The sequence below is a fragment of the Ammospiza caudacuta genome, chromosome 34 (genome assembly GCF_027887145.1).
Source record: "Ammospiza caudacuta isolate bAmmCau1 chromosome 34, bAmmCau1.pri, whole genome shotgun sequence".
Taxonomy (NCBI): Eukaryota; Metazoa; Chordata; class Aves; order Passeriformes; family Passerellidae; genus Ammospiza; species Ammospiza caudacuta.
Window position 1 is genome coordinate 3,443,906 of NC_080626.1, and position 25,057 is coordinate 3,468,962.

Below are 25,057 nucleotides of genomic sequence, written 5' to 3' on the forward strand. Positions count from 1 at the left end.
CAAAATATCATCCCCCAAATTCACCCAAATTCCTCCCCAAAATTCCCCTCAATTTGCCCCAAATTCTCTCCCCAAAATCACCAAAAATTCCTAACTTTGAATTGTTGCGCGGAAACCCCCGCGGACGCCTGGGGGGAAATCGGGAAATTCAAAATAAAAACTGAGATTTAGCCTGAAATTTCACCTGAATCTCCTCAAAAACCCACTGAAATTGGCTCTAAAATTGCCCAAAATATGATGAGATTCTCTTCAAATTCACCTCTAAAAATGTCAATGCCAGGAGCCCCAAATTATCCCAAAAAATCCTCCCCCAAATTCTTCCCCAATCTCCCTCAGTTTTGCCCCAAATTCTCTCCAATTTTTCCCTCTGAAATCTCAATCCTAAGAGCTCCAAATCCCCCCAAATTCAACACAAATTCCTCCCCAAAATCCCCCCAAAATCCCAACCCCAGCAGTGCCAAATCCCCAGAAATTCTCCCCCAAATCCTCCTAAATTTGACCCAAAATTCACCCAAATTCCTCCCCAAAATTCCCCTCAATTTGCCCCAAATTCTCTCCCCAAAATCACCAAAAATTCCCAACTTGGAACTGGCGCGGAGGGGGAAAAACACCTGGGGGAAATTCAGGAAAATTCAGAATGAAAACTGAAATTTATCCTGAATTTTTCCCAAAATTCACCCCGTTTTCCACTCAAATCTGCTGAAATTTGCTCTAAAATTGCCCGAAATATGATGAGATTCTCTTCAAATTCACCTCTAAAAATGTCAATGCCAGGAGTCCCAAATCCCAAAAAATTCTCCCTCAAATTCTTCCCCAAGTCCTCCCAAATTTGGCCCAAAATTCACCCAAATTCCTCCCCAAAATTCCCCTCAATTCGCCCCAAATTTATCCCCTAAAATCTCGACCCAAGAATCCCAAATTCTTCCCCAAATTCTTCCCCCAATTCCTGAAAAATTTGCCCCCAAAAATCCCAACCCCAAACCCACAAAATCCCCCAAAATCCCAGGAAACCCCAAAACCCAAAAATCCCCCCCAAAATTCCCCAAAATCCCAATCCTAAAAATCCCCAAGACCTCAAAAATCCCAATCGCAAAAATCCCCAAATCTCCAAAAATCTTGATCCCAAAAATCCCCCAAATTTTCTCCAAATCCCAAAGGTCAAAATCCCCCAAAATCCCCCAAAATCCCCAAAAATCCCCAAAAAAATCCCCCCCAAAATCTTTTAAAATCCCCAAAAATCCCAAAAAAATCACCCCAAAAAATCTCCAAAATCACAAAAAAAATCCCAAAAATCCCCCAAAAAATTCCCCAAAAATTTCCCAAAAAATCCCCCAAAATCCCCAAAAATCCCCAAAAAAATCCTCCCCAAAAATCCCTCAAAATCCCCAAAATTCCCAAAAAAATCCCCCAAAAAATCCCCCCCCAAAATCCCCAAAAATCCCCCAAAAATCAACAAAAAATCCCAAAAATTCCGAAAAAAATTCCCCAAAAAATCCCCAAAAATCCCAAAAAAATCCCCCAAAAATCACCAGAAAAATCCCAAAAATTCCCCAAAAAATTCCCCCAAAATCCCCCAAAAATCCCCAAAAATTCCCCAAAAATCCCCCAAAAATCCCCCAAAATCCCCCAAATTTGGCGGTTGCCATGGTTACCGTAGTGGTTGCCGTGGAGCGGATGCCGGTTGCCATGGTTACCGCCCTCCAGCCGGTTGCCGGGTTTGCCGTTGCCATGGAGACCGGGCGGGTGGTTGCTATGGAGGAGGCCGCTGCGGTTGCCGTGGTAACCGTGGGGGTGGGCGGGGTCGGCGGCCTTGGCGCGGTTGCCGTAGTAACCGAGGTGATGCTGGTTGCCATGGAAACCGTCGGGGCGGTCGCCGTGGTCCTTCTCGGGGTCGCCGTGGTGATCGTGGGGGGCGTGGTTGCTATGGAGACCGTGGTGGTTGCCATGGAAACCGTGGGGATGCTTTTCGTTGTGATGGTTGCCGTGGAGATCGTTGTGGCTGCCATGGAAACCGTGAAGATTCTTCTCGTGGTGGTGGTTGCCATGGAGACCGTGGGGATGCTTTTCCTCATGGTGGTTGCCATGGTGACCGTCGTGGTGGTCCCCGTGCTTCTCCTGGTGATGGTTGCCATGGTGACCGTCGTGGTGGTCCCCGTGCTTTTCGTGATGGTTGCCATGGTGATTATCATGGTTGCCATGGAGACCGTGGGGATGCTTCTCCTCCTCGTCGTCATCGTCGTGGTGGTTGCCGTGGAAACCATGAAGATGCTTTTCGTGGTGGTTGCCATGGTGACCATCATGGTGGTCCCCGTGCTTGTCATGGTGGTTGCTGTGGTGATTATCATGGTCGCCATGGTGACCGTGATGGTGGTCGCCATGGCGACCATCGTGGTGGTCCCCATGCTTTTCATGGTGGTTGCCATGGAGCCCATCGTGGTTGCCATGGAGACCGTGGGGATGCTTCTCGTGGTGGTTGCCATGGTGACCGTCGTGATGGTTCCCGTGCTTTTCATGGTGGTTGCCATGGAGACCGTCGTGGTCGCCATGGTGATCGTGGGGATGCTTCTCCTCGTGGTGGTGGTGGTTGCCGTGGTAACCGTGATGCTCGTGGTGGTCCCCGTGCTTCTCGTGGTGCTGGTGGTGGTTGCCGTGGAGACCGTGGTGGTTGCCGTGGAGACCGTGGGGATGCTTCTCCTCGTGGTGGTGGCCGTGGTGGTTGCCATGGTGACCGTCGTGGTGGTCCCCGTGGTGGTCGCCATGGTGATGGGAGCCGTTGCCATGGAGACGCAGCTGCAGCTCCAGGGCCTCGATTTTCCTCTGCAGGGCCTCGCGCAGCCCCGACACGTTCCGGCTCTGGGGGGGCAAAAACGAGGGCCAAAGTCACCCCAAATTACCCCAAAATCGACCCAAAAATGAGGCCAAAGCCACACAAAAAATAACCCCAAAATCGCCCCAAAATCATCCCAAAAATAATCCCAAAATTGAGCCAAAATCACCCCAAGAATGAGCCCAAAACTCCCCCTAAAACTGCCCCAAAATTACCCAAAACTCACCCCAAAATTATCCCAAAAATCATCCAAAAATCACCCTGGAATTACCCCTGAAATGAGCCAAAATCGCCCCAAAAATCACCCCAAAATCACCCAAAAATGAACCCCACAATTATCCCAAATTCACCCCAAAACTGCCCTAAAATCACCCTGAAAGTCATCCCAAATCGTGCAAAAAACCACCCGAAAATTGGTCCAAAATCAACCCCAAATCATCCCAAAATTAATCCAAAAATCAGCCTGAAATTACCCCAAAAATGAGCCCAGACTGACCCAAAAATCATCCCAAAATCAGCCCAAAAATCACCCCAAAAATGAGCCCAAACTTTATCCCAAAATCACCTGAAAATGAGCTCAAAATTACACCAAAAATAACCCCAAAAATCAGCCTGAAATCACCCCAAAAATGAGCCCAGACTGACCCAAAAATCATCCCAAAATCAGCCCAAAAATCATCCAAAAATTACCCCAAAAATGAGCCCAAACTTTATCCCAAAATCACCTGAAAACGAGCTCAAAATTACACCAAAAATAACCCCAAAAATCAGCCTGAAATCACCACAAAAATGAGCCCAGAGTGACCCAAAAATCGCCCCAAAATCACCCGGAAATCACCCCAAAATTACCCCCATAATTGCCCTAAAATCACCCCAAAAATCAACGCAAAATAGCCAAAAAACCACGCCCAAATAATCCCAAAATAAGTCAAAACCACCCCAAAATCGGCACAAAAATGCCTCAAAATCGCCCTGAAGTTACGCCAGGAATTATCCCAAAATCACCCCAAAACTGCCCCAAAAATCACCTCGAAATCATCCCCAAAATCATCCAAAAATGACCCCAAAATTGAGCCAAAAACCACCCCAAAATCACTCCACAAATGAGCCCCAAAATCATCCAAAAATGACCCCAAAATCACCTCAAACTCACCCCAAAAACAACCAGAAAATGACCCCAAAACGACCCAAAATGAGCCCAAAAATTCACCCCAAAATTCACCCCAAAAATCACCCCAAAGTGGCCCCAAAATTGTCCCAAAACGACCCCAAATGGCCCCAAAAATGGCCCCAAAAATGGCCCCAAAAGTGACCCCAAAATGACCCCAGGAGGCCCCGCCCCCATCTTTTTAGCCCCTCCCCCTAATTTTTAACCCCCTTTTCTCCTCCTCTATTTTAGCCCCTCCCCTTTAGGCCCTCCCCCTCACAATAAACCCCTCCCCCACACCATTAACCCCTCCCCTTCCCCTTTAGCCCCTCCCCCTCACATTAAACACCTCCCCTTCCCCTTTAGCCCCTCCCCCTCACATTAAACCCCTCCCCCACCCCATTAACCCCTCCCCCTCCCCTTTAGCCCCTCCCCTCACATTAAACCCCTCCCCATCCCATTAACCCCTCCCCTTCCCCTTTAGCCCCTCCCCCTCACATTAAACCCCTCCCACACCCCATTAACCCCTCCCCCTCCCCTTTAGCCCCTCCCTTTTAGCCCCTCCCCCTCACATTAAAACCCTCCCCCACCCCATTAACCCCTCCCCCTCCTCTTTAGCCCCTCCCCTTTAGCCCCTCCCCTCACATTAAACCCCTCCCACACCCCATTAACCCCTCCCCTTCCTCTTTAGCCCCTCCCCTCACATTAAACCCCTCCCCATCCCATTAACCCCTCCCCTTCCCCTTTAGCCCCTCCCCCTCACATTAAACCCCTCCCCCACACCATTAACCCCTCCCCTTCCCCTTTTAGCCCCTCCCCTTTAGCCCCTCCCCACCTTTAACCCCTCCCTCACCCTCTAAGCCCCTCCCCCAGTGTTTTAACCCTGCCCAGTTTAACCCCGCCCACTCTAGCCCCACCCCTTTGGGCTCTGCCCCCTCAGGCCCCACCCCCAAACATTAAACCCCTCCCCCCATAATTTAAACCCCACCCCCATTTCATTTAACATTTTCAGCCCCTCCCCCTTTAGCCCCTCCCCCTTTAGCCCCTCCCCATTTAAACCCTCCCCACCCCTTTAACTCCTCCCCACGCTCTAAACCCCGCCCACTTTAGCCCCTCCCCTTTAAGCCCCGCCCCTTTAAGCCCCGCCCCCTCACCTGCAGCTCGCGCAGCCGCTCCCGCATTTCCTGCAGGGCCCTCATTGGCCCCTCCCCCTCCCCGTGCCCCTCCCCCTCCCCCTCCTCACGCCCCTCCCCCTCCCGGCACCGCCCCGCCCCTTCCCCCCAAGCCCCGCCCCCTTCCATGGCCACGCCCGGCCAGGCCACGCCCCCTTGTCCGGAAGGGGGGGGGAGGGGCGTGCAGAGGAAGCGGAGGGGGGGGGGAGGGGCGGGGTGGGGGAGGGGCGGCCGAGGCCGAGAGGAGGAGGAGCATGAGGATGGGGAGGGGCGGGGCCATGTTAGCTAATGAATAATTAATGAGGGGGCGAACGAATGAATGAATGAATAATTAATGAGCGCGGGGTGGGGGAGGGGCGGCGTCCGGGCGGCTGCGGGGAGAGAGAAAAAAAAAAAAAGGGGGGGGGGGGGAGGGGAGGAAAGGGGGGTGGGGGAGGGGTCAGGGAGGGTCCTCGATGTCCGAGACCCCTCCCCCACCTTTGGGACCCCTCCCCCACCCCCTCACCTGCAAACCCCTCCCCCACCCCCTCACCTGCAAACCCCTCCCCCACCCCCCCTTTCCACCCCCCCTCTCGCCCCTCCCCCACCCCCAAATCCCCGTTCCTTTCCCCTCCCCCACCCCTCCTGCCCCTCCCCCACCTCCTTTTCCCCTCCCCCACCCCCCGATTTTCCCCCCCCCGCCCCTCCCCCCCCTCACCTGTCCGACCCCAACCCCGCCCCTCCCCCCCCTCACCTGCAGCCCCTCCCCCCAAATCCCCTCCCCCACCCCCATTTCCCGCCCCTCCCCCCTCACCTGTCCGACCCCTCCCCCCCATTCATTCCCTTTCCCCTCCCCCACCCCCCCAAATCCAATCGCGCCCCTCCCCCCCTCACCTGCAGCCCCCTCCCCTCTCGCGCTCCGCTCCCGAGCCGGACTGGTCTGAACTGGTCTGAACTGGTCTGAACTGGGACGGACTGGGACGGACTGGGAGGGGGGGAGGGGCGGATTGGGGGGGATCAGAGCGGATCAGGGCGGGGGGAGGGGCCGGAGCGGGGGGGGAGGGGCCGAGCTGGGAACAGAAACCAGGACAGAGCAGTGAAAACCAGTATAAACCAGTATGGACCAGTATAAACCAGTATAAACCAGTATGGACCAGTATAAACCAGTATAAACCAGTATGGACCAGTACAAACCAGTATAAACCAGTATGGACCAGTATAAACCAGTATAAACCAGTATGGACCAGTACAAACCAGTATAAACCAGTATAAACCAGTATAAACCAGTATGGACCAGTATAAACCAGTATAAACCAGTATGGACCAGTATAAACCAGTATAAACCAGTATAAACCAGTATAAACCAGTATAAACCAGTATGGACCAGTATAAACCAGTATAAACCAGTACGGACCAGTACGGACCAGTATAAACCAGTATGGACCAGTATAAACCAGTATGGACCAGTACAAACCAGTATAAACCAGTATGGACCAGTATAAACCAGTATAAACCAGTATAAACCAGTATGGACCAGTATAAACCAGTATAAACCAGTATAAACCAGTATGGACCAGTACGGACCAGTATAAACCAGTATAAACCAGTAAAAACCAGTAGAAGCCTACAGAATCCAGTATGCACCAGTATGGACCAGTGAAAACCAGTAAAAACCAGTAAAAAATACTAAAAGCCAGTATAAACCAGTATGGACCAGTAAAAACCAGTAGAAGCCTATAGAATCCAGTATGGACCAGTATAAACCCGTAAAAAATAGTAAAAACCAGCAGGAACCAGTATAAACCAGTATGGACCAGTATAAACCAGTATAAACCAGTATAAACCAGTATGGACCAGTATGGACCAGTAGGAACCAGAACAGACCAGTAAAAACTAGTGGAAACCAGTAAAAACCAGTATAACCCAGTAAAAAATAGTAAAAACCAGTATGGACCAGTATAAACCAGTATGGACCAGTATGGACCAGTGAAAACCAGTAAAAAATAGTAAAAACCAGCAGGAACCAGTATAAACCAGTATAAACCAGTATAAACCAGTAGAAACCAGTAGAAACCAGTAAAAACGAGTATGGGCCAATAAAAACCAGTATAAGCCTATAGAAACCAGTATGGACCAGTAAAAACCAGTAAAAAATAGTAAAAACCAGTATAAACCAGTAGGGATCAGTATAAACTGGTATGGACCAGTAAAAACCAGTATAAATCTATAGAAACCAGTACACACCAGTATGGACCAGTACAAACCAGTCCCTCCCAGTCTGAACCAGCTCCCCTGAGTCCCTCCCAGTATAAACCAGTCCAAACCAGTATAAACCAGTCCAGACCAGTATAAACCAGACCAGACCAGTATAAACCAGTCCAGACCAGTATAAACCAGACCAGACCAGTATAAACCAGTCCCTCCCAGTATAAACCAGTCCAAACCAGTATAAACCAGTCCAGACCAGTATAAACCAGACCAGACCAGTATAAACCAGTCCCCCTGAGCCTCTCCCAGTCCCTCCCAGTATAAACCAATTCCCTTGAGCCTCTCCCAGTCTCTCCCAGTCCCTCCCAGTATAAACCAGTCCGTCCCAGACTAAACCAGTCCAGACCAGTCTAAACCAGTCCCTCCCAGTCCCTCCCAGTATAAACCAGTCCGTCCCAGTATAAACCAGTCCAAACCAGTGTAAACCAGTCCCCCTGAGCCTCTCCCAGTCCATCCCAGTATAAACCAGTCCAGACCAGTATAAACCAGTTCCCTTGAGCCTCTCCCAGTCCCTCCCAGTATAAACCAGTCCAAACCAGTATAAACCAGTCCGTCCCAGTATAAACCAGTCCAAACCAGTATAAACCAGTCCGTCCCAGTATAAACCAGTCCAAACCAGTGTAAACCAGTCCCCCTGGGCCTCTCCCAGTCCATCCCAGTATAAACCAGTCCAGACCAGTATAAACCAGTCCAGACCAGTATAAACCAGTTCCCTTGAGCCTCTCCCAGTCCCTCCCAGTATAAACCAGTCCAAACCAGTATAAACAAGTCCAGACCAGTATAAACCAGTCCAAACCAGTATAAACCAGTCCAGACCAGTATAAACCAGTCCAAACCAGTATAAACCAGTCCCTTTGAGCCTCTTCCTGTCCCTCCCAGTCCCTCCCAGTATAAACCAGTCCATCCCAGTATAAACCAGTCCCTCCCAGTCTCTCCCAGTCCGTCCCAGTCTCTCCCAGTCCAGACCAGTATAAACCAGTCCCTCCCAGTATAAACCAGTCCGTCCCAGTATAAACCAGTCCATCCCAGTATAAACCAGTCCCTCCCAGTATAAACCAGTCCAGACCAGTATAAACCAGTCCAAAAAAGGGACCCAGGAGACTCCGGAAGGGCTCAACCACTTTTATTGGGGGGGGGGGGGGGGAGAGGGGGGGAAATTTGGGGAAAATCGGGAAAATTTTGGGGAATTTTGGGAAAAATTTGGGGGAAAAATGGGAAAAATTTTGGATTTTGGGAAAAACTTTGGGAATCTGGGGGAGAATTTGGGGATTTTTTTGCAAAGTTTTGGGTAAATTTTGGGAATTCAGGGTAAATTTTGGGGAATTTGGGGATTTTTTTTTTTTTTTTTGGGGAGAATTTTGGGATTTTTGGAGGAAAATTTTGGGGAATTTTGGGGGGATTTTGGGTCCTCCCAGCTCATCCCAAGGGGAGTCACAGCTGGGAGAGGAAAAAATCCCAAATTTTTTTTGGGGAAGTTCCCAAATTTTTGGGGTTCACAAAATAATTGATTTAAAATTGGTACAGTCCAAAATAGGGGGGGATAAAATCGAAATAAACCAAAAAAGTTCGAATTTTTTTGAATTTTTTGGAATTTTTGGGGTCAAATCGGTGCCAGGAACCCCAAAATTTTTGGGGAGTTCCCAAATTTTTTAACGGGGGGATCCTCAAAATTTTGGGGAATCCCTGGACTTGGTATGGTCCAAAAAAGGGGTGGAAAAAGCCAAAATAATTGGAAAAATTGGAATTTTTTTGGAATTTTTCATTATTTTTTTTTAAATTTTGGGGTGTCAGGACCCCAAATTTTTTAGGGGAGTCCCCAAATTTTTTTAGGGTTCACAAAACAATGAATTTAAAATTGGTACAGTCCAAAATAGGGGAAAAAACCCTCAAAATTACTGGAAGTTTTTCAATTTCTAAATGGAATTTTAAAAAATTTTGGGGTCTGAGGGTGCCAAATTTTTTAAGGGGGATCCCCAAATTATTTTGGTTGGGTCCCCAAAATTTTTGAAGGGGGGATCCCCAAAATTCCGGGGAATTCCTGGGCTTGGTATGGTCCAAAATAGGGGGGGAAGCACCAAAAAAATCAAATTTTTTTGGAATTTTTTGGAATTTTTGGGGTCAAATCGGTGCCAGGAACCCCAAAGTTTTTGGGGTCACAATAGAATTAATTTACAATTGGTACAGTCCAAAATAGGGGGGGGGATCAAAAATAATCAGAAAAAAAAATCGAATTTTTAGGGGAATTTTTTTGGGATTTTTTTGATTTTTGGGGTCTGGAAACCCCGAATTTTTTAGGGGGGTGCCCAAAATTTTGGGGGTCACACGAGGGAGCCCTGGGGCTGGGGGAAGTCGGGGTTGGTGAAGCTGAACCCCTCGAACTCGGCTTGGTCCAGCCCGGCCAGAACCAACGCGTCCGGGGGGGTCAGGGCTGGGGGAGCCCGAGTGAAAAATTTATCGAAATTTTCCCCATTGCGGCCGCACTGGGGAGAAAAATAATTGGGAAAAAATGGGGGAAAAAGGGGAATTAAAAGGGGAAAAATTGGGGGGAAAAGGGGGAAAAATTGGGGAAAAAATGGGGAAAAAAGGGGGAAAAATTGGGGAAAAAATGGGGAAAAAAGGGGGAAAAATTGGGGAAAAATTGGAGAAAAATGGGAATAGAAAGGGGAAAATTGGGGGGAAAAATTGGGGGAAAATGGGAATTAAAAGGGGAAAATTGGGGGAAAATGGGAATTAAAGGGGGAAGAATTGGGGGAAAATTTATGGAAAAAATTGGGAAAAATGGGAATTAAAAGGGAAAAATTGGGGGAAAATTTATGGGAAAAATGGGAATTAAAAGGGGAAAAATTAGGGGAAAAAATGGGGGGAAAATGGGAATTAAAAGGGGAAAATTGGGGGAAGTTTGGGGGAAAAAAGGGGGAAAATTGGGGAAAAATGGGAATTAAAAGGGGAAAAATTGGGGGAAAATTGGGGGGAAAAATGGGAATTAAATGGGGAAAGTTGGGGGGAAAAATTGGGGGAAAATTGGAGAAAAATGGGAATTAAAAGGGGAAAATTGGGGGGAAAAATTGGGGGAAATTGGGAATTAAAAGGGGAAAAATTAGGGGAAAATTTGGAGGAAAAAAGGGGGAAAGTTGGGGGAAAATGGGAATTAAAAGGAGAAAAATTGGGGGAAAATGGAAATTAAAGAGGGGGAAAATGGGGGGAAAATTTGGGGGAAAAAAGGGGGAAAATTGGGGAAAATGGGAATTAAAAGGGGAAAATTGGGGGAAAAATTGGGGTAAAATTGGGGGAAAATGGGAATTAAAAGGGGAAAAATTGGGGGAAAAATGGGAATTAAAAGGGGAAAAATTGGGGGAAAATTTATGGGGAAAATTGGGGAAAATGGGAATTAAAAGGGGAAAAAAGGGGGAAAATTGGGGAAAAAATGGGAATTAAAAGGGGGAAAATTTGGGGAAAAAAGGGGGAAAAATGGGAATTAAAAGGGGAAAATTGGGGAAAAATTGGGGGAAAATGGGAAATAAAAGGGGGAAATAGGGGGAAAATTTATGGGAAAAATTGGGGGAAATGGGGAAAATTTGGGGAAAAATGGGAATTAAAAGGGGAAAATTGGGGGAAAATTTATGGGAAAAATGGGAATTAAAAGGGGAAAATTGGGGGGAAAATTGGGGAAAAATTGGGGGAAAATGAGAATTAAAAGGGGAAAAATTGGGGGAAAATTTATGGGAAAAATTGGGGGAAAATGGGAATTAAAAGGGGAAAATTAGGGGGAAAAATTGGAAGAAAATTGGGGGAAAAAAGGGGGAAAATTTGGGGAAAAATGGGAATTAAAAGGGGAAAATTGGGGGGAAAATTGGGGGAAAAAAGGGGGGAAATTGGGAATTAAAAGGGGAAAATTTATGGGAAAAATTGGGGGAAAATTGGGGGAAAAATGGGAATTAAAAGGGAAAAATTGGGGGGAAAAAAGGGGGAAAAATGGGAATTAAAAGGGGAAAATTGGGGAAAAATTGGGGGAAAAATGGGAATAAAAATGAAAATATTTGGGAGGAAAATCGGAATTAAAAGGGGAAAAATTGGGAATAAAAAGGGGGAAAATTGGGATAAAATAGGAATGAAAAGGGGAATAAAAGAAGGAGGAAAATAAGGGGGAATAAAGAAAAATAAAGGGATGAAAATGAAAAATAAAAAAGAAAGGAAAAAATTTAAATGGGGGAAAAGGGAATAAAAGAGGAAAATCAAGGAAAAATAAAGAAAAATTTTGAAGAAAAAATTAAAAAGGAAAAAAAGAAGAAAAAGAAAACGAGAAGAAAAAGCAAAAAAAGAGAAAAAATGAAACAAAACCCCCAAAATAAACCCAGAAAATAAAAAAGGAGCCCCAAAAAGAGACTCAAAAATAAAAAACCCAAATCCCAAAAAAACCCCCAAAAAATCCCAAAATCCCCCCAAAAAATCCCAAAATTTTCACCCAAAAAAGCCCAAAAATTTCACCCAAAAAATCAAATTTTTTTTTCAAAAACCCCAAAATTTTGCCCAAAAATTCCACCCCAAAGCCCCAAAAAAACCGAAATTTCAACCAAAAAATCCCAAATTTGCCCAAATTCCCCCAAAAACCAAACGGACAAACACAGAGAGAGAGAAAAGCAGCGTCAGAGGGAAAAATGGGAAAAATTTGGGGAAATTTTGGGATTTTTGGGGAAATTTTATGGAAAATTTTGGGGATTTTTGGGGAAAATTTGGGATTTTTAAGGGAAAATTTTGGGAGAAATTTTGGAGGAATTTTGTGGGGAAATTTAGGAATTTTTTTTAATTTTTGGGAAAATTTGGGGGATTTTTGAGGGAATTTTGGGGAAAATTTGGGGGCATTTTTAAGGGGATTTTGGGGAAAATTTTGGGATTTTTAAGGGAAAATTTTGGGGGATTTCGGGAGAAATTTTGGAGAAAATTTGTGGGGAAATTTAGGAATTTTTTTTTAATTTTTGGGAAAATTTTGGGGGTATTTGAGAAGATTTTTCAGGGGATTTTGGGGAAAAATTTTGGGGTTTTTGGGGGGATTTTTTAGGGGATTTTGGGGAGATTTTAATGGAAATTTTGGGGGGAGATTTTGGGGAAAATTTGGGGATTTTTGGGAATTTTTAAGGGAAAATTTTGGGGGATTTTGGAGAAATTTTGGAGGAAATTTGTGGGGAAATTTAGGAAATTTTTTTTAATTTTTGGGAAAATTTTGGGGGTTTTTGAGAAGATTTTTCAGGGAATTTTGGGGAAAAATTTGGGGGTTTTGGGGGGTTTTTTAGGGGATTTTGGGAGATTTTAATGGAAATTTTGGGGAAAATTTGAGGATTTTTAAGGGAAAATTTTGGGGGATTTGGGGAAATTTAGGAAATTTCTTTTTCTTAGTTTTTCAGTATTTTAGTATTTCAGGGTATTTTGGGGATATTTTTGAGGGTATTTTGGGGATATTTTTGAGGGTATTTTGGGGATATTTTTGAGGGTATTTTGGGGATATTTTGGGGGCATTTCAGGGTATTTTGGGGATATTTTGGGGGTGATTTTAGGGATATTTTTGAGGCTATTTTGGGGGGATTTCAGGCCATTTTGGGGCTATTTTGGGGGTATTTCAGGGCTATTTTTGGGGCTATTCTGGGGCTATTTTGGGGATATTTTGGGGGGTATTTTGGGGCTATTTTGGGGCATTTCAGGCTATTTTGGGGCTATTCTGGGGCTATTTTGGGGTGCATTTCAGGCCATTTTGGGGCTATTTTTGGGGGTATTTCAGGCTATTTTGGGGATATTTTTGGGGCTATTTTTGGGGCTATTTTGGGGGGTATTTTAGGGATATTTGTGAGGATACTTTGGGGGGCATTTCAGGCTATTCTGGGGCTATTTTGGGGGGATTTCAGGGCTATTTTGGGGTGTATTTCAGGCCATTTTTGGGGCTATTTTGGGGGCATTTCTGGCTATTCTGGGGCTATTTTTGGGGGGATTTCGGGGATATTTTTGGGGGTATTTCAGGGCTATTTTTGGGGCTATTTTGGGGGTATTTCAGGCCATTTTGGGGCTATTTTGGGGGGTATTTCAGGGCTATTTTGGGGTGCATTTTAGGCCATTTTGGGGCTATTTTGGGGCTATTTTGGGGGGCTACTCTGGGGCTATTTTGGGGGTATTTCAGGGCCATTTTTGGGGCTATTTTTGAGGGGTATTTCAGGGCTATTTTGGGGAGTATTTCAGGCCACTTTGGGGATATTTTGGGGGGCATTTCAGGCTATTCTGGGGCTATTTTGGGGGTGATTTCAGGGATATTTCTGGGGCTATTTTTGGGGCTATTCTGGGGCTGTTTTGGGCAGTATTTCAGGCCATTTTGGGGATATTTTGGGGGGTATTTCAGGGCTATTTTGGGGCTATTTTGGGCGGCATTTCAGGCTACTCTGGGGCTACTTCAGGGCTATTTTGGGGTGCATTTCAGGCCATTTTGGGGATATTTTGGGGGGTATTTCAGCCTATTCTGGGGCTATTTTGGGGGGGATTTTGGGGATATTTTGGGGTGCATTTCAGGGCTATTTTGGGGGGCATTTCAGGGCTATTTTGGGGTGTATTTCCAGCCATTTTGGGGCTATTTCTGGGGCTATTTTTGGGGCTATTTTTGGGGCTATTCTGGGGCTATTTTGGGGGTATTTCAGGGCTATTTTGGGGTGTATTTCAGGCCATTTTGGGGCTATTCTGGGGGCTATTTTGGGGTGCATTTCAGGCCATTTCGGGGCTATTTTGGGGGGCATTTCAGGGCTATTTTGGGGAGTATTTCAGGCCATTTTGGGGCTATTTTGGGGGCATTTCAGGGCTATTTTTGGGGCTATTTCAGGGCTATTCTGGGGTGCATTTCAGGCCATGTTGGGGCTATTTGGGGCATTTCAGGCCATTTTGGGGCTATTTTGGGGGGTATTTCAGGCTATTTGGGGCTATTCTAGGGCTATTTTGGGGCTATTTTGGGGGGCATTTCAGGGCTATTTTTGGGGCTACTCTGGTGCTATTTTGGGGGGCATTTCAGGCCATTTTGGGGCTATTTTTGGGGGTATTTCAGGGCTATTTTGGGGTGCGTTTCAGGCCATTTTGGGGCTATTTTTGGGGCTATTCTGTGGCTATTTTGGGGTGCATTTCAGGCCATTTTGGGGCTATTTATGGGTGATTTCAGGGCTATTTTGGGGCTATTTTTGGGGGGTATTTCAGGCCATTTTGGGGGGCATTTCAGGCCATTTTGGGGCTATTTTGGGGGGTATTTCAGGGCTATTTTGGGGGCCATTTCAGGCCATTTCAGGGCTATTTTAGGGGGATTTTGGGGCTATTTTGGGGCTATTTTGGGGTGCATTTCAGGCCATTTCAGGGCTAATTTGGGGGGTGTTTCAGGGCTATTTTGGGGTGCATTTCAGGCCATTTTGGGGCTATTTTGGGGGGTATTTCAGGGCTATTTTGGGGGCCATTTCAGGCCATTTCAGGGCTATTTTAGGGGGATTTTGGGGCTATTTTGGGGCTATTTTGGGGTGCATTTCAGGCCATTTCAGGGCTAATTTGGGGGGTGTTTCAGGGCTATTTTGGGGGGCATTTCAGGCCATTTTGGGGCTATTTTGGGGGGTATTTCAGGGCTATTTTGGGGGCCATTTCAGGCCATTTCAGGGCTATTTTAGGGGGATTTTGGGGCTATTTTGGGGCTATTTTGGGGTGCATTTCAGGCCATTTCAGGGCTAATTTGGGGGGTGTTTCAGGGCTATTTTGGGGTGCATTTCAGGCCATTTTGGGGCTATTTTGGGGGGTATTTCAGGGCTATTTTGGGGGCCATTTCAGGCCATTTCAGGGCTATTTCAGGGCTATTTTGGGGCTATTTTGGGGTGCATTTCAGGCCATTTTGGGGCTATTTTGGGGGGTATTTCAGGGCTATTTTTGGGGCTATTTTTGGGGCTATTCTGGGGCTATTTTGGGGTGCATTTCAGGCCATTTTGGGGCTATTCTGGGGGGTATTTCAGGGCTATTTTTGAGGGCATTTCAGGCCATGTTGGGGCTATTTTTGGGGGCATTTCAGGCCATTTTGGGGCTATTTTGGGGTGCATTTCTGGCCATTTCAGAGCTATTTTGGGGTGTATTTCAGGCCATGTTGGGGCTATTTTGGGGGGCATTCCAGGCTATCTTGGGGATATTTTGGGGGGTATTTCAGGGCTATTTTGGGGTGCATTTCAGGCCATTTTGGGGCTATTTTGGGGGGCATTTCAGGCCATTTTGGGGCTATTTTGGGGGGCATTTCAGGCCATTTTGGGGAGGATTTCCGGCCGTTGGGGCACTCACCGGCCGGGGCGTGAAGGGCGGCGGCACCTCCAGGCGCTCCAGGCGCTCCCAGTCGGTTCTGCGGAAGAAGGGGTGGCCCCGAACCTCCTGCTCGCCCCCCGCGCCCGCCCCCAGCCGCCGCCCGGGGTGCTTGGTCAGGAACTGCCGGGAGAGCGGAAAACGCTCAAAATCCACAAAAAAACAAAAAAAAAAGCGAGAAAATCGGAGCGGGAACGGCGGATCCGGGGTCGGCGCAGGGGATTTTTTTGGGGGATTTTTGGGGAATTTTTGGGGAATTTTTGGGGTATTTTGGGGATGTTTTTGGGTAAATTTGGGGACATTTTTGCGCTGTTTTTGGGGTTCTTTTGGGCTAAGAATTGGGGATATTTTGGGGTAATTTTGGGGTATTTTTGGTGATTTCTTCAGGATTTTTGGGGTGATTTTGGGGTATTTTTGGGGTATTTTGGGTAAATTTTGGGGTATTCTGGGGATGTTTTTGGGTAAATTTGGGGACATTTTTGTGCTATTTGTGGGGATTTTTTGGGCGAGATTTGGGGATATTTTGGGGTAATTTTGGGGTATTTTTGGTGATTTCTTCAGGATTTTTGGGTGATTTTTTTCAGGAATTTTGGGGTGATTTTGGGGGAATTTTTGGGTCAATTTTTGGGTCAATTTTTGGGGTATTTTGGGTAAATTTGGGGACATTTTTACGCTATTTTTGGGGATTTTCTGGACTATGAATGGTGGATATTTTGGGGTAATTTTGGGGTATTTTTGGTGATTTCTTCAGGATTTTTGGGTGATTTTTCTCAGGATTTTTGGGGTATTTTTGGGGTATTTTTGGGGTATTTTTGGGGTATTTTGGGTAAATTTTGGGGTATTTTGGGGATGTTTTTGGGTAAATTTGGGGACATTTTTGTGCTGTTTTTAGGGTTTTTTTGGGCTAAGAATTTGGGATATTTTGGGGTAATTTTGGGGTATTTTTGGTGATTTCTTCAGGATTTTTGGGGTATTTTTGGGGAATTTTCGGGGTATTTTGGGTAAATTTTGGGGTATTTTGGGATGTTTTTGGGTAAATTTGGGGACATTTTTGTGTTATTTGTGGGGATTTTTTGGGGTAATTTTGGGGTATTTTTGCTGATTTTTTGGTGATTTTTTCATGATTTTTTCAGGATTTTTGGGGTGATTTTGGGGATATTGTGGGTGATATTTTTGGGGTATTTTTGGGGTATTTTTGGGTAAATTTGGGGATATTTTTGTGTTATTTGTGGGGATTTTTAGGGTTAGATTTGGGGATATTTTGGGTAAATTTTGGGGTATTTTGGGGATATTTTTGGGTAATTTTGGGTCAATTTTTGTGCTATTTTTGAGGATTTTTTTGCTAGATTTGGGGTATTTTTGTTGATTTTTGGTAATTTCTTCAGGATTTTTGTGTGATTTTTTTCAGGATTTTTGGGGTATTTTTGTGTATAATTTTGGGGATATTTTTGGGTATTTTTGGGGTATTTTGGGGATGTTTTTGGGTAAATTTGGGGACATTTTTGTGCTATTTTTGGGGATTTTCTGGGCTAAGAATTGGGAATATTTTGGGGTAATTTTGGTGACTTTTTGGTGATTTCTTCAGGATTTTTGGGTATTTTTGGGGTATTTTGGGGATGTTTTTGGGTAAATTTGGGTCCATTTTTGCGCTACTTTTGGGGATTTTCTGGGCTAAGAATTGGGGATATTTTGGGGTAATTTTGGGGTATTTTTGGTGATTTTTTGGTCATTTCTTCAGGATTTTTGGGTGATTTTTTTCAGGATTTTTGGGCTGATTTTAGGGGATTTTTAGAGTATTTTTGTGTATAATTTTGGGGATATTTTGGGGATATTTTTGGGCAAATTTTGGGGTATTTTAGGGATGTTTTTGGGTAAATTCGGGGACATTTTTGTGCTATTTCTGGGGATTTTTTGGGCGAGATTTGGGGTACTTTTGGGGTTTTTTAGGGATAATTTTGGGGATATTTTAGGGGATTTTTTGGTGATTTTTTCAGGATTTTGGGGCTATTTTTGGGTACTTTTGGCCTCTCACCCCCTTGCAGATGGCCACGGCCTCGCGGCTCAGGGATTTGGGGTACGTCACCGTCTGCTCCAGGATGGACTGGAACAGCTCGTCCTCGTCCTCGCCGTCAAACGGGGGCTGGGGACACAAAAAACAGCCCAAAATATCCCCAAAATATCCCTGAAATAGCCCCAAAATATTCCTAAACTATCACCAAAATAGCCCCAAAATACTCCTAAAATAACCCTGAAATATTCCCAAAATATTCCTAAAATTGCCTCCAAGTTACCCGAAAATTATTCCCAAAACAGCCCCAAAACAGCCCCAAATTATCTCCAAAATATTCTGAAATTATCTCTAAAATATCCCCAAAAAAATCCCTAAAAAAGCCAAAAAATCCCTAAAAATTCCCCAAAAAATTCCCAATTTTTCCCCCAAAAATCCCAAATTCCTAAATCTCAAAAATCCCCAAAACTCCCAGAAAATTCCCAAAACTTCCCCAAAACTCCCCCCAAAATTCCCTTAAAATCCAAAAAAATTCCCCAAAAAATCACAAAAAAAACTAAAAAAATCCCTGAAAATCCCCAAATTTCTTTCCCAAAAATTCCAAAAAGTTTCAACCAAAATTCCCAAAAAATTCCCCAAAAATTCTCCCAAAAATGCCCCAGAAAATGCCAAAAAATTCTGATAAAAAGCCCCAAAAAACTTTAAAAAATCCCCAAAAAAACCCAAAAATTCCCAATTTTTCCCCTAAAATCCCCCAAACTTCCCCCAAAAATCCCAAAATCCCAAAATTTCCCCAAAATTCCTAAAATTTTCCCCAAAAATTCCCAAATTTTCTCTTTTTTTCCTCACCTGCCCCGCCAGCATCTCATAGAGCAGGACGCCGAAGGACCACCAGTCCACGGATTTGCCGTAGGGTTGGTACGCAATAATCTGAAATCCCAGAGGCAAAATTCAACAAAATTCCCCAAAAATTCCCAAAATTCCCAAAATTTGGGAATTCCCAAAAAAAACCCGGAAAAAAACGGTGAAAAAATGACCAAAAACGGCCCAAAAATGACCAAAAAATCCAATTTTTTTCCCATTTTTCTGGAATTTTTTCTTGGGTTTTCCTCAAAATTCCCAGATTTTTTTCCTGGATTTTTGGGAATTCTGAAGGTTTTGAGAATTCTCAAAAAATTCCGAATTTTTCCTGGATTTTCCACCAGTGCACGGATTGGCCGTAGGGTTGGTACGCAATAATTTACCAAAAAATCCCTAAAAAATCCAATTTTTTCCTGGTTTTTTCTGGGTTTTTCCCCAGATTTTTGGGAATTCAAAGAATTTCTGGAAATTCCAAAACATACCCCAGAAATCACCAAAAAATCACCAAAAAATCAGTAAAAAATCAGTAAAATATCACCAAAAAATCGCCAAAAAATCACAAAAAAATCAGTAAAAATCAGTAAAAAATCGCCAAAAAAATCACAAAAAAAAAATCAGTAAAAAATCAGTAAAAATTCAGTAAAAAATCATTAAAAAATCGCCAAAAAATCACAAAAATATCAGTGAAAAATCAGTAAAAAATATCACCAAAAATTCGCCAAAAAATCAGTAAAAAATCAGTAAAAATTGCCAAAAAATCAGAAAAAAATCAGAAAAAAATCAGAAAAAAATCGCCAAAAAATCAGAAAAAAGTCACAAAAAATCAGTAAAAAATCAGTAAAAAATCACCAAAAAATCACCAAAAAATCACAAAAAAATCACAAAAAAATCACAAAAAAATCAGTATAAACTCCATTTTTTGTGGGATTTTTTTCATTTTTTTTCGGGATTTTTGTGTTTTGGGGTTCCTCAAAATCACCAAAAAATCACAAAAAAATTCAATAAAAAATCAGTAAAAAATCACCAAAACATCGCCAAAAAATCACAAAACAATCGCCAAAAAATCCGTAAAAAAATCAGTAAAAATCACAAAAAAACACCAAAAAATCAGTAAAAAAGCAGTAAAAAATCGCAAAAATATCACAAAAATATCACAAAAAAATCACCAAAAAATCAATAAAAAATCAGTAAAAAATCACCAAAAAATCACCAAAAAATCACCAAAAAAATCACCAAAAAATCAGTATAAACTCCATTTTTTGTGGGATTTTTTTCATTTTTTTCGGGATTTTTGTGTTTTGGGGTTCCTCAAAATCACCAAAAAATCACAAAAAAATTCAATAAAAAATCAGTAAAAAATCACCAAAACATCGCCAAAAAATCACAAAACAATCGCCAAAAAATCAGTAAAAAAATCAGTAAAAATCACAAAAAAACACCAAAAAATCAGTAAAAAAGCAGTAAAAAATCGCAAAAATATCACAAAAAAATCACCAAAAAATCAATAAAAAATCAGTAAAAATCAGTAAAAAATCACCAAAAAATCACCAAAAAATCGCCAAAAAATCACCAAAAAAATCACAAAAAAATCACAAAAAAATCAGTATAAACTCCATTTTTTGTGGGATTTTTTTCATTTTTTCGGGATTTTTGTGTTTTGGGGTTCCTCAAAATCACCAAAAAATCACAAAAAAATTCAATAAAAAATCAGTAAAAAATCACCAAAACATCGCCAAAAGATCACAAAACAACCGCCAAAAAATCAGTAAAAATCACAAAAAAACACCAAAAAATCAGTAAAAAAGCAGTAAAAAATCGCAAAAATATCACAAAAAAATCACCAAAAAATCAATAAAAAATCAGTAAAAATCAGTAAAAAATCACCAAAAAATCACCAAAAAATCGCCAAAAAATCACCAAAAAAATCACAAAAAAATCAGTATAAACTCCATTTTTTGTGGGATTTTTTTCATTTTTTCGGGATTTTTGTGTTTTGGGGTTCCTCAAAATCACCAAAAAATCACAAAAAAATTCAATAAAAAATCAGTAAAAAATCACCAAAACATCGCCAAAAAATCATAAAACAATCGCCAAAAAATCAGTAAAAAAATCAGTAAAAATCACAAAAAAACACCAAAAAATCAGTAAAAAAGCAGTAAAAAATCGCAAAAATATCACCAAAAAATCACCAAAAAATCAATAAAAAATCAGTAAAAATCAGTAAAAAATCACCAAAAAATCACCAAAAAATCGCCAAAAAATCACCAAAAAAATCACAAAAAAATCAGTATAAACTCCATTTTTTGTGGGATTTTTTTCATTTTTTCGGGATTTTTGTGTTTTGGGGTTCCTCAAAATCACCAAAAAATCACAAAAAAATTCAATAAAAAATCAGTAAAAAATCACCAAAACATCGCCAAAAAATCACAAAACAATCGCCAAAAAATCCGTAAAAAAATCAGTAAAAATCACAAAAAAACACCAAAAAATCAGTAAAAAAGCAGTAAAAAATCGCAAAAATATCACAAAAAAATCACCAAAAAATCAATAAAAAATCAGTAAAAATCAGTAAAAAATCACCAAAAAATCACCAAAAAAATCACCAAAAAAATCACCAAAAAATCAGTATAAACTCCATTTTTTGTGGGATTTTTTTCATTTTTTTCGGGATTTTTGTGTTTTGGGGTTCCTCAAAATCACCAAAAAAATCACAAAAAAATTCAATAAAAAATCAGTAAAAAATCACCAAAACATCGCCAAAAAATCACAAAACAATCGCCAAAAAATCAGTAAAAATCACAAAAAAACACCAAAAAATCAGTAAAAAAGCAGTAAAAAATCGCAAAAATATCACAAAAAAATCACCAAAAAATCACCAAAAAATCAATAAAAAATCAGTAAAAAATCACCAAAAAATCACCAAAAAATCACCAAAAAAATCACCAAAAAATCAGTATAAACTCCATTTTTTGTGGGATTTTTTTCATTTTTTTTTCCCAGATTTTCCGTGAATTCCCAGCTTTTTGTGTTTTTGGGGATTTTGTCACCTCGGGGGCGATGTAGTCGGGGGTGCCGCAGAAGGTTCGGGCGCAGCTGCCGTCGAAGACGTTCTCCTTGCACATCCCGAAGTCCGTGATCTTCACGTGGCCCGCCGCGTCCAGCATCACGTTGTCCAGCTTCAAATCCCTCATTTTCCAAAAATGTGGCAAATTTTTAAAATTTTGGGGAATTTGGAAAAAAAATTTGGGATTTTTGGGGGAATTTTGGGAAAAAATTTGACGTTTTTAGGGCAATTTTTGGTGATTTTTTAGCCATTTTTTGGTCATTTTTGTCCATTTTAATTTGATTTTTTGAGGATTATTTTGGATTTTTTTTCTTTTTTTGTTATTTTAAGAGAGAATTTTGGGATCTCTGGAATTTCTGGGGAATTTTTTTTGATGTATTTTCAATTTTGAGGATTTTTTTGGAATTTTGGGGAATTTATTGGGGAATTCTTGATGATTTTTGGGGGTTTTTTTGAGGGTAGAGTTGGGGGCATCACGTTGTCCAGCTTCCAATCCCTCAAATCCCAAAAATTACGAATTTTTTACAATTTTTGGGAATTCGGGAAATTTTTGGAAAAATTTGGGGGATTTTTGGGCAATTTTGGGAAAAAATTTGACGTTTTTAGAGCAATTTTTGGTGATTTTTTGGCCATTTTTGGTAATTTTTTGGTCATTTTTGTCCATTTTAATTTGATTTTTTGAGGATTATTTTGGATTTTTTTTCTTTTTTTTGTTATTTTAAGAGAGAATTTTGGGATCTCTGGAATTTCTGGGGAATTTTTTTTGATGTATTTTCAATTCTGAGGATTTTTTTGGAATTTTGGGGAATTTATTGGGGAATTCTTGATGATTTTTGGGGGTTTTTTTGAGGGTAGAGTTGGGGGCATCACGTTGTCCAGCTTCCAATCCCTCAAATCCCAAAAATTACGAATTTTTTACAATTTTTGGGAATTCGGGAAATTTTTGGAAAAATTTGGGGGATTTTTGGGCAATTTTGGGAAAAAATTTGACGTTTTTAGGGCAAATTTTGGTGATTTTTTGGCCATTTTTCGTGATTTTTTGGCCATTTTCTGCCATTTTAATTTGAATTTTTGGGGATTATTTTGGATTTTTTTTCATGGTTTTATTTAGTTATGAGATAATTTTGGGATTATTTTGGATTTTTTTCTTTTAATTTATATTAAGAGAGAATTTTAGGATTTCTGGGGAATTTTTTTTTAATGTATTTTTAATTTTAAAGGATTTTTTTGAAATTTGGGGAATTTATTGGGGAATTCTTTAATGACTTTTTGAGGGTAGAACTGGGGGCATCACGTTGTCCAGCTTCAAATCCCTCATTTTCCAAAAATTTGGGAAATTTTTAAAATTTTTGGAAATTTGGAAAAAAATTTGGGATTTTTGGGGGAATTTTGGGAAAAAAATTTGACGTTTTTAGGGCAAATTTTGGTGATTTTTTGGCCATTTTAATTTGATTTTTTGGGGGATTTTTTGGATTTTTTTCCATGGTTTTATTTATTTTTGGAGAGAATTTTGGGATTATTTAAATTTTTTTTCATGGTTTTATTTATTTTAAGAGAGAATTTTGGGATTATTTTGGATTTTTTTTCATGGTTTTATTTATTTTAAGAATTTTGGGAATTTTTGGGGTTTTTGGGGATTTTTTGGGAATTTTTGTGGATTTTTTTTGCAATTTTTGGCCATTTTAATGGATTTTTTGGGGGACTTTTTGGATTGTTTTTTAATTTTTGGGGGATATTTCTTGTTCAGCCGAGAGTTTTGGGAATTTTGGGAATTTTGGGAGCCCCACCTGTAGATGATCCCTTGGTTGTGCAGGAAGAAAAGCCCGATGGCGATTTCAGCTGCGTAAAACCTGGAAAATTTGGGGAAATTTAGGAAAAAAAAAATCGGGAAAATTTAGAAAAATCTGGGAAAATACGGGGGAAAATTGGAGAAAATTTAGGAAAAAAATGGGGAAAATTGGGGAAAAAAAACGGAAAAAAAAGGGAAAAATTTTGGGAAAAATCAGGAAAAATTAAGGGAAAAAATCAGAGAAAAATTGGAAAAAAAAACCTGCAAAAATTGGGAATAATTCAGGGAAAATTCCCAGAATTTTTGGGAATATTTTGGGGGGAGTTTTGGGCTGAATTTTGGAGAGATTTTTGTGGGGGTTTTCCCAGGATTTTTCTCAATTTTTCTGGGAATTTTTCCAGGATTTTCCACTTTTGAGTCCTTCCAAGGAATTCCCAGAACTTTTTAGGAATATTTTGAGAATAATTTCAAAAACTTTGGAGTTTGAAGCTCGATTTCAGGGCTGATTTTTTGGTAATTTTGAGGCATTTTCATTGATTTTAATGGGAATTTTTTGGGAGTTTTTTCCTTCCAATTCCTTCCCAGGAATCCCTAAATTTTTTGGGAATATTTTGAGAAGAATTCCCAGAATTTTTTGGGAATATTTTGGGGAGGATTCCAGGGATTCTGGGCTGAATTTTTGATAATTTCGAGGTATTTTCATCGATTTTCATGGGGATTTTTCCATTTTTTTCCCAGTTTTTTCTGGAATTTTCCCTTTCTGAGGAATTTTTGGGAATTTTTTGGGCGGAATTCCGAGGATTTTGGGTCACTCACGCCGCGTGGGGCTCCTTGAACTTGCCGACCTGCTGGATGTGGTACATGAGGTCGCCGCCAGTGACGTATTCCATCACAAAGTACAGCCGGTCCTGCCCACCAGTTTGCACCAGTTTGGACCAGTTTGAGACCAGTTCACTCCCAGTCCCCTCCCAGTTCAGCCCAGTGCCCCAAAATCCCCGAATTTCCCCGAAATTCCCCAAAAATTCCAGCTCCAAGTGGAGATTCCGGCCCCAAAAAGAGCCAGAAATGGTGAAAGCTGATCCCAGTTCATCCCAGTTTGGACCAGTTCGTCCCAGTTTGGACCAGTTCACTCCCAGTCCCCTCCCAGTTCATCCCAGTTCACTCCCAGTCCCCTCCCAGTTCATCCCAGTTCACTCCCAGTCCATCCCAGTTCATCCCAGTTCACTCCCAGTCCCTCCCAGTCCATCCCAGTTGACTCCCAGTCCATCCCAGTTCATCCTCTTCCCTTGGCTCCCATTGGCTCCCATTGACTTCCATTGACTTCCATTGGTTCCCATTGATTTCCATTGACTTCCATTGGCTCCCATTGACTTCCATTGGCTCCCATTGATTTCCATTGACTTCCATTGGCTCCCACTGATTCCCATTGACTCTCATTGACTTCCCTTGGTTCCAAGTGATTTCCATTGACTTCTATTGACTACCATTGGTTCCCATTGACTTCTATTGGCTCCCATTGACTTCCATTGACTCTCATTTACTTCCCTTGGTTCTCATTGGCTTCCCTTGACTTCCATCCCTCCCAGTCCATCCCAGTCCCTC

At 42.2% G+C, this 25,057-nt stretch overlaps 1 protein-coding gene across 1 annotated transcript in view; it reads right to left on the reverse strand.

Moving 5' to 3' along the window:
- Positions 1-9,690: 9,690 nt before the first annotated feature.
- PRKCG (protein kinase C gamma) overlaps positions 9,691-25,057 on the reverse strand; it is a 40,314-nt gene continuing 24,947 nt past the window's right edge. Inside the window, exons 12-18 of the mRNA XM_058822704.1 lie at positions 24,272-24,363; positions 23,454-23,516; positions 21,650-21,788; positions 18,591-18,671; positions 17,766-17,873; positions 15,716-15,856; positions 9,691-9,873 (exon numbers count right to left, since the gene is read on the reverse strand). Of these exons, the coding sequence (XP_058678687.1) occupies positions 9,712-9,873; positions 15,716-15,856; positions 17,766-17,873; positions 18,591-18,671; positions 21,650-21,788; positions 23,454-23,516; positions 24,272-24,363 (786 nt within the window). The 3' untranslated portion in view covers positions 9,691-9,711. The remainder of the gene's footprint in view (positions 9,874-15,715; positions 15,857-17,765; positions 17,874-18,590; positions 18,672-21,649; positions 21,789-23,453; positions 23,517-24,271; positions 24,364-25,057) is intronic.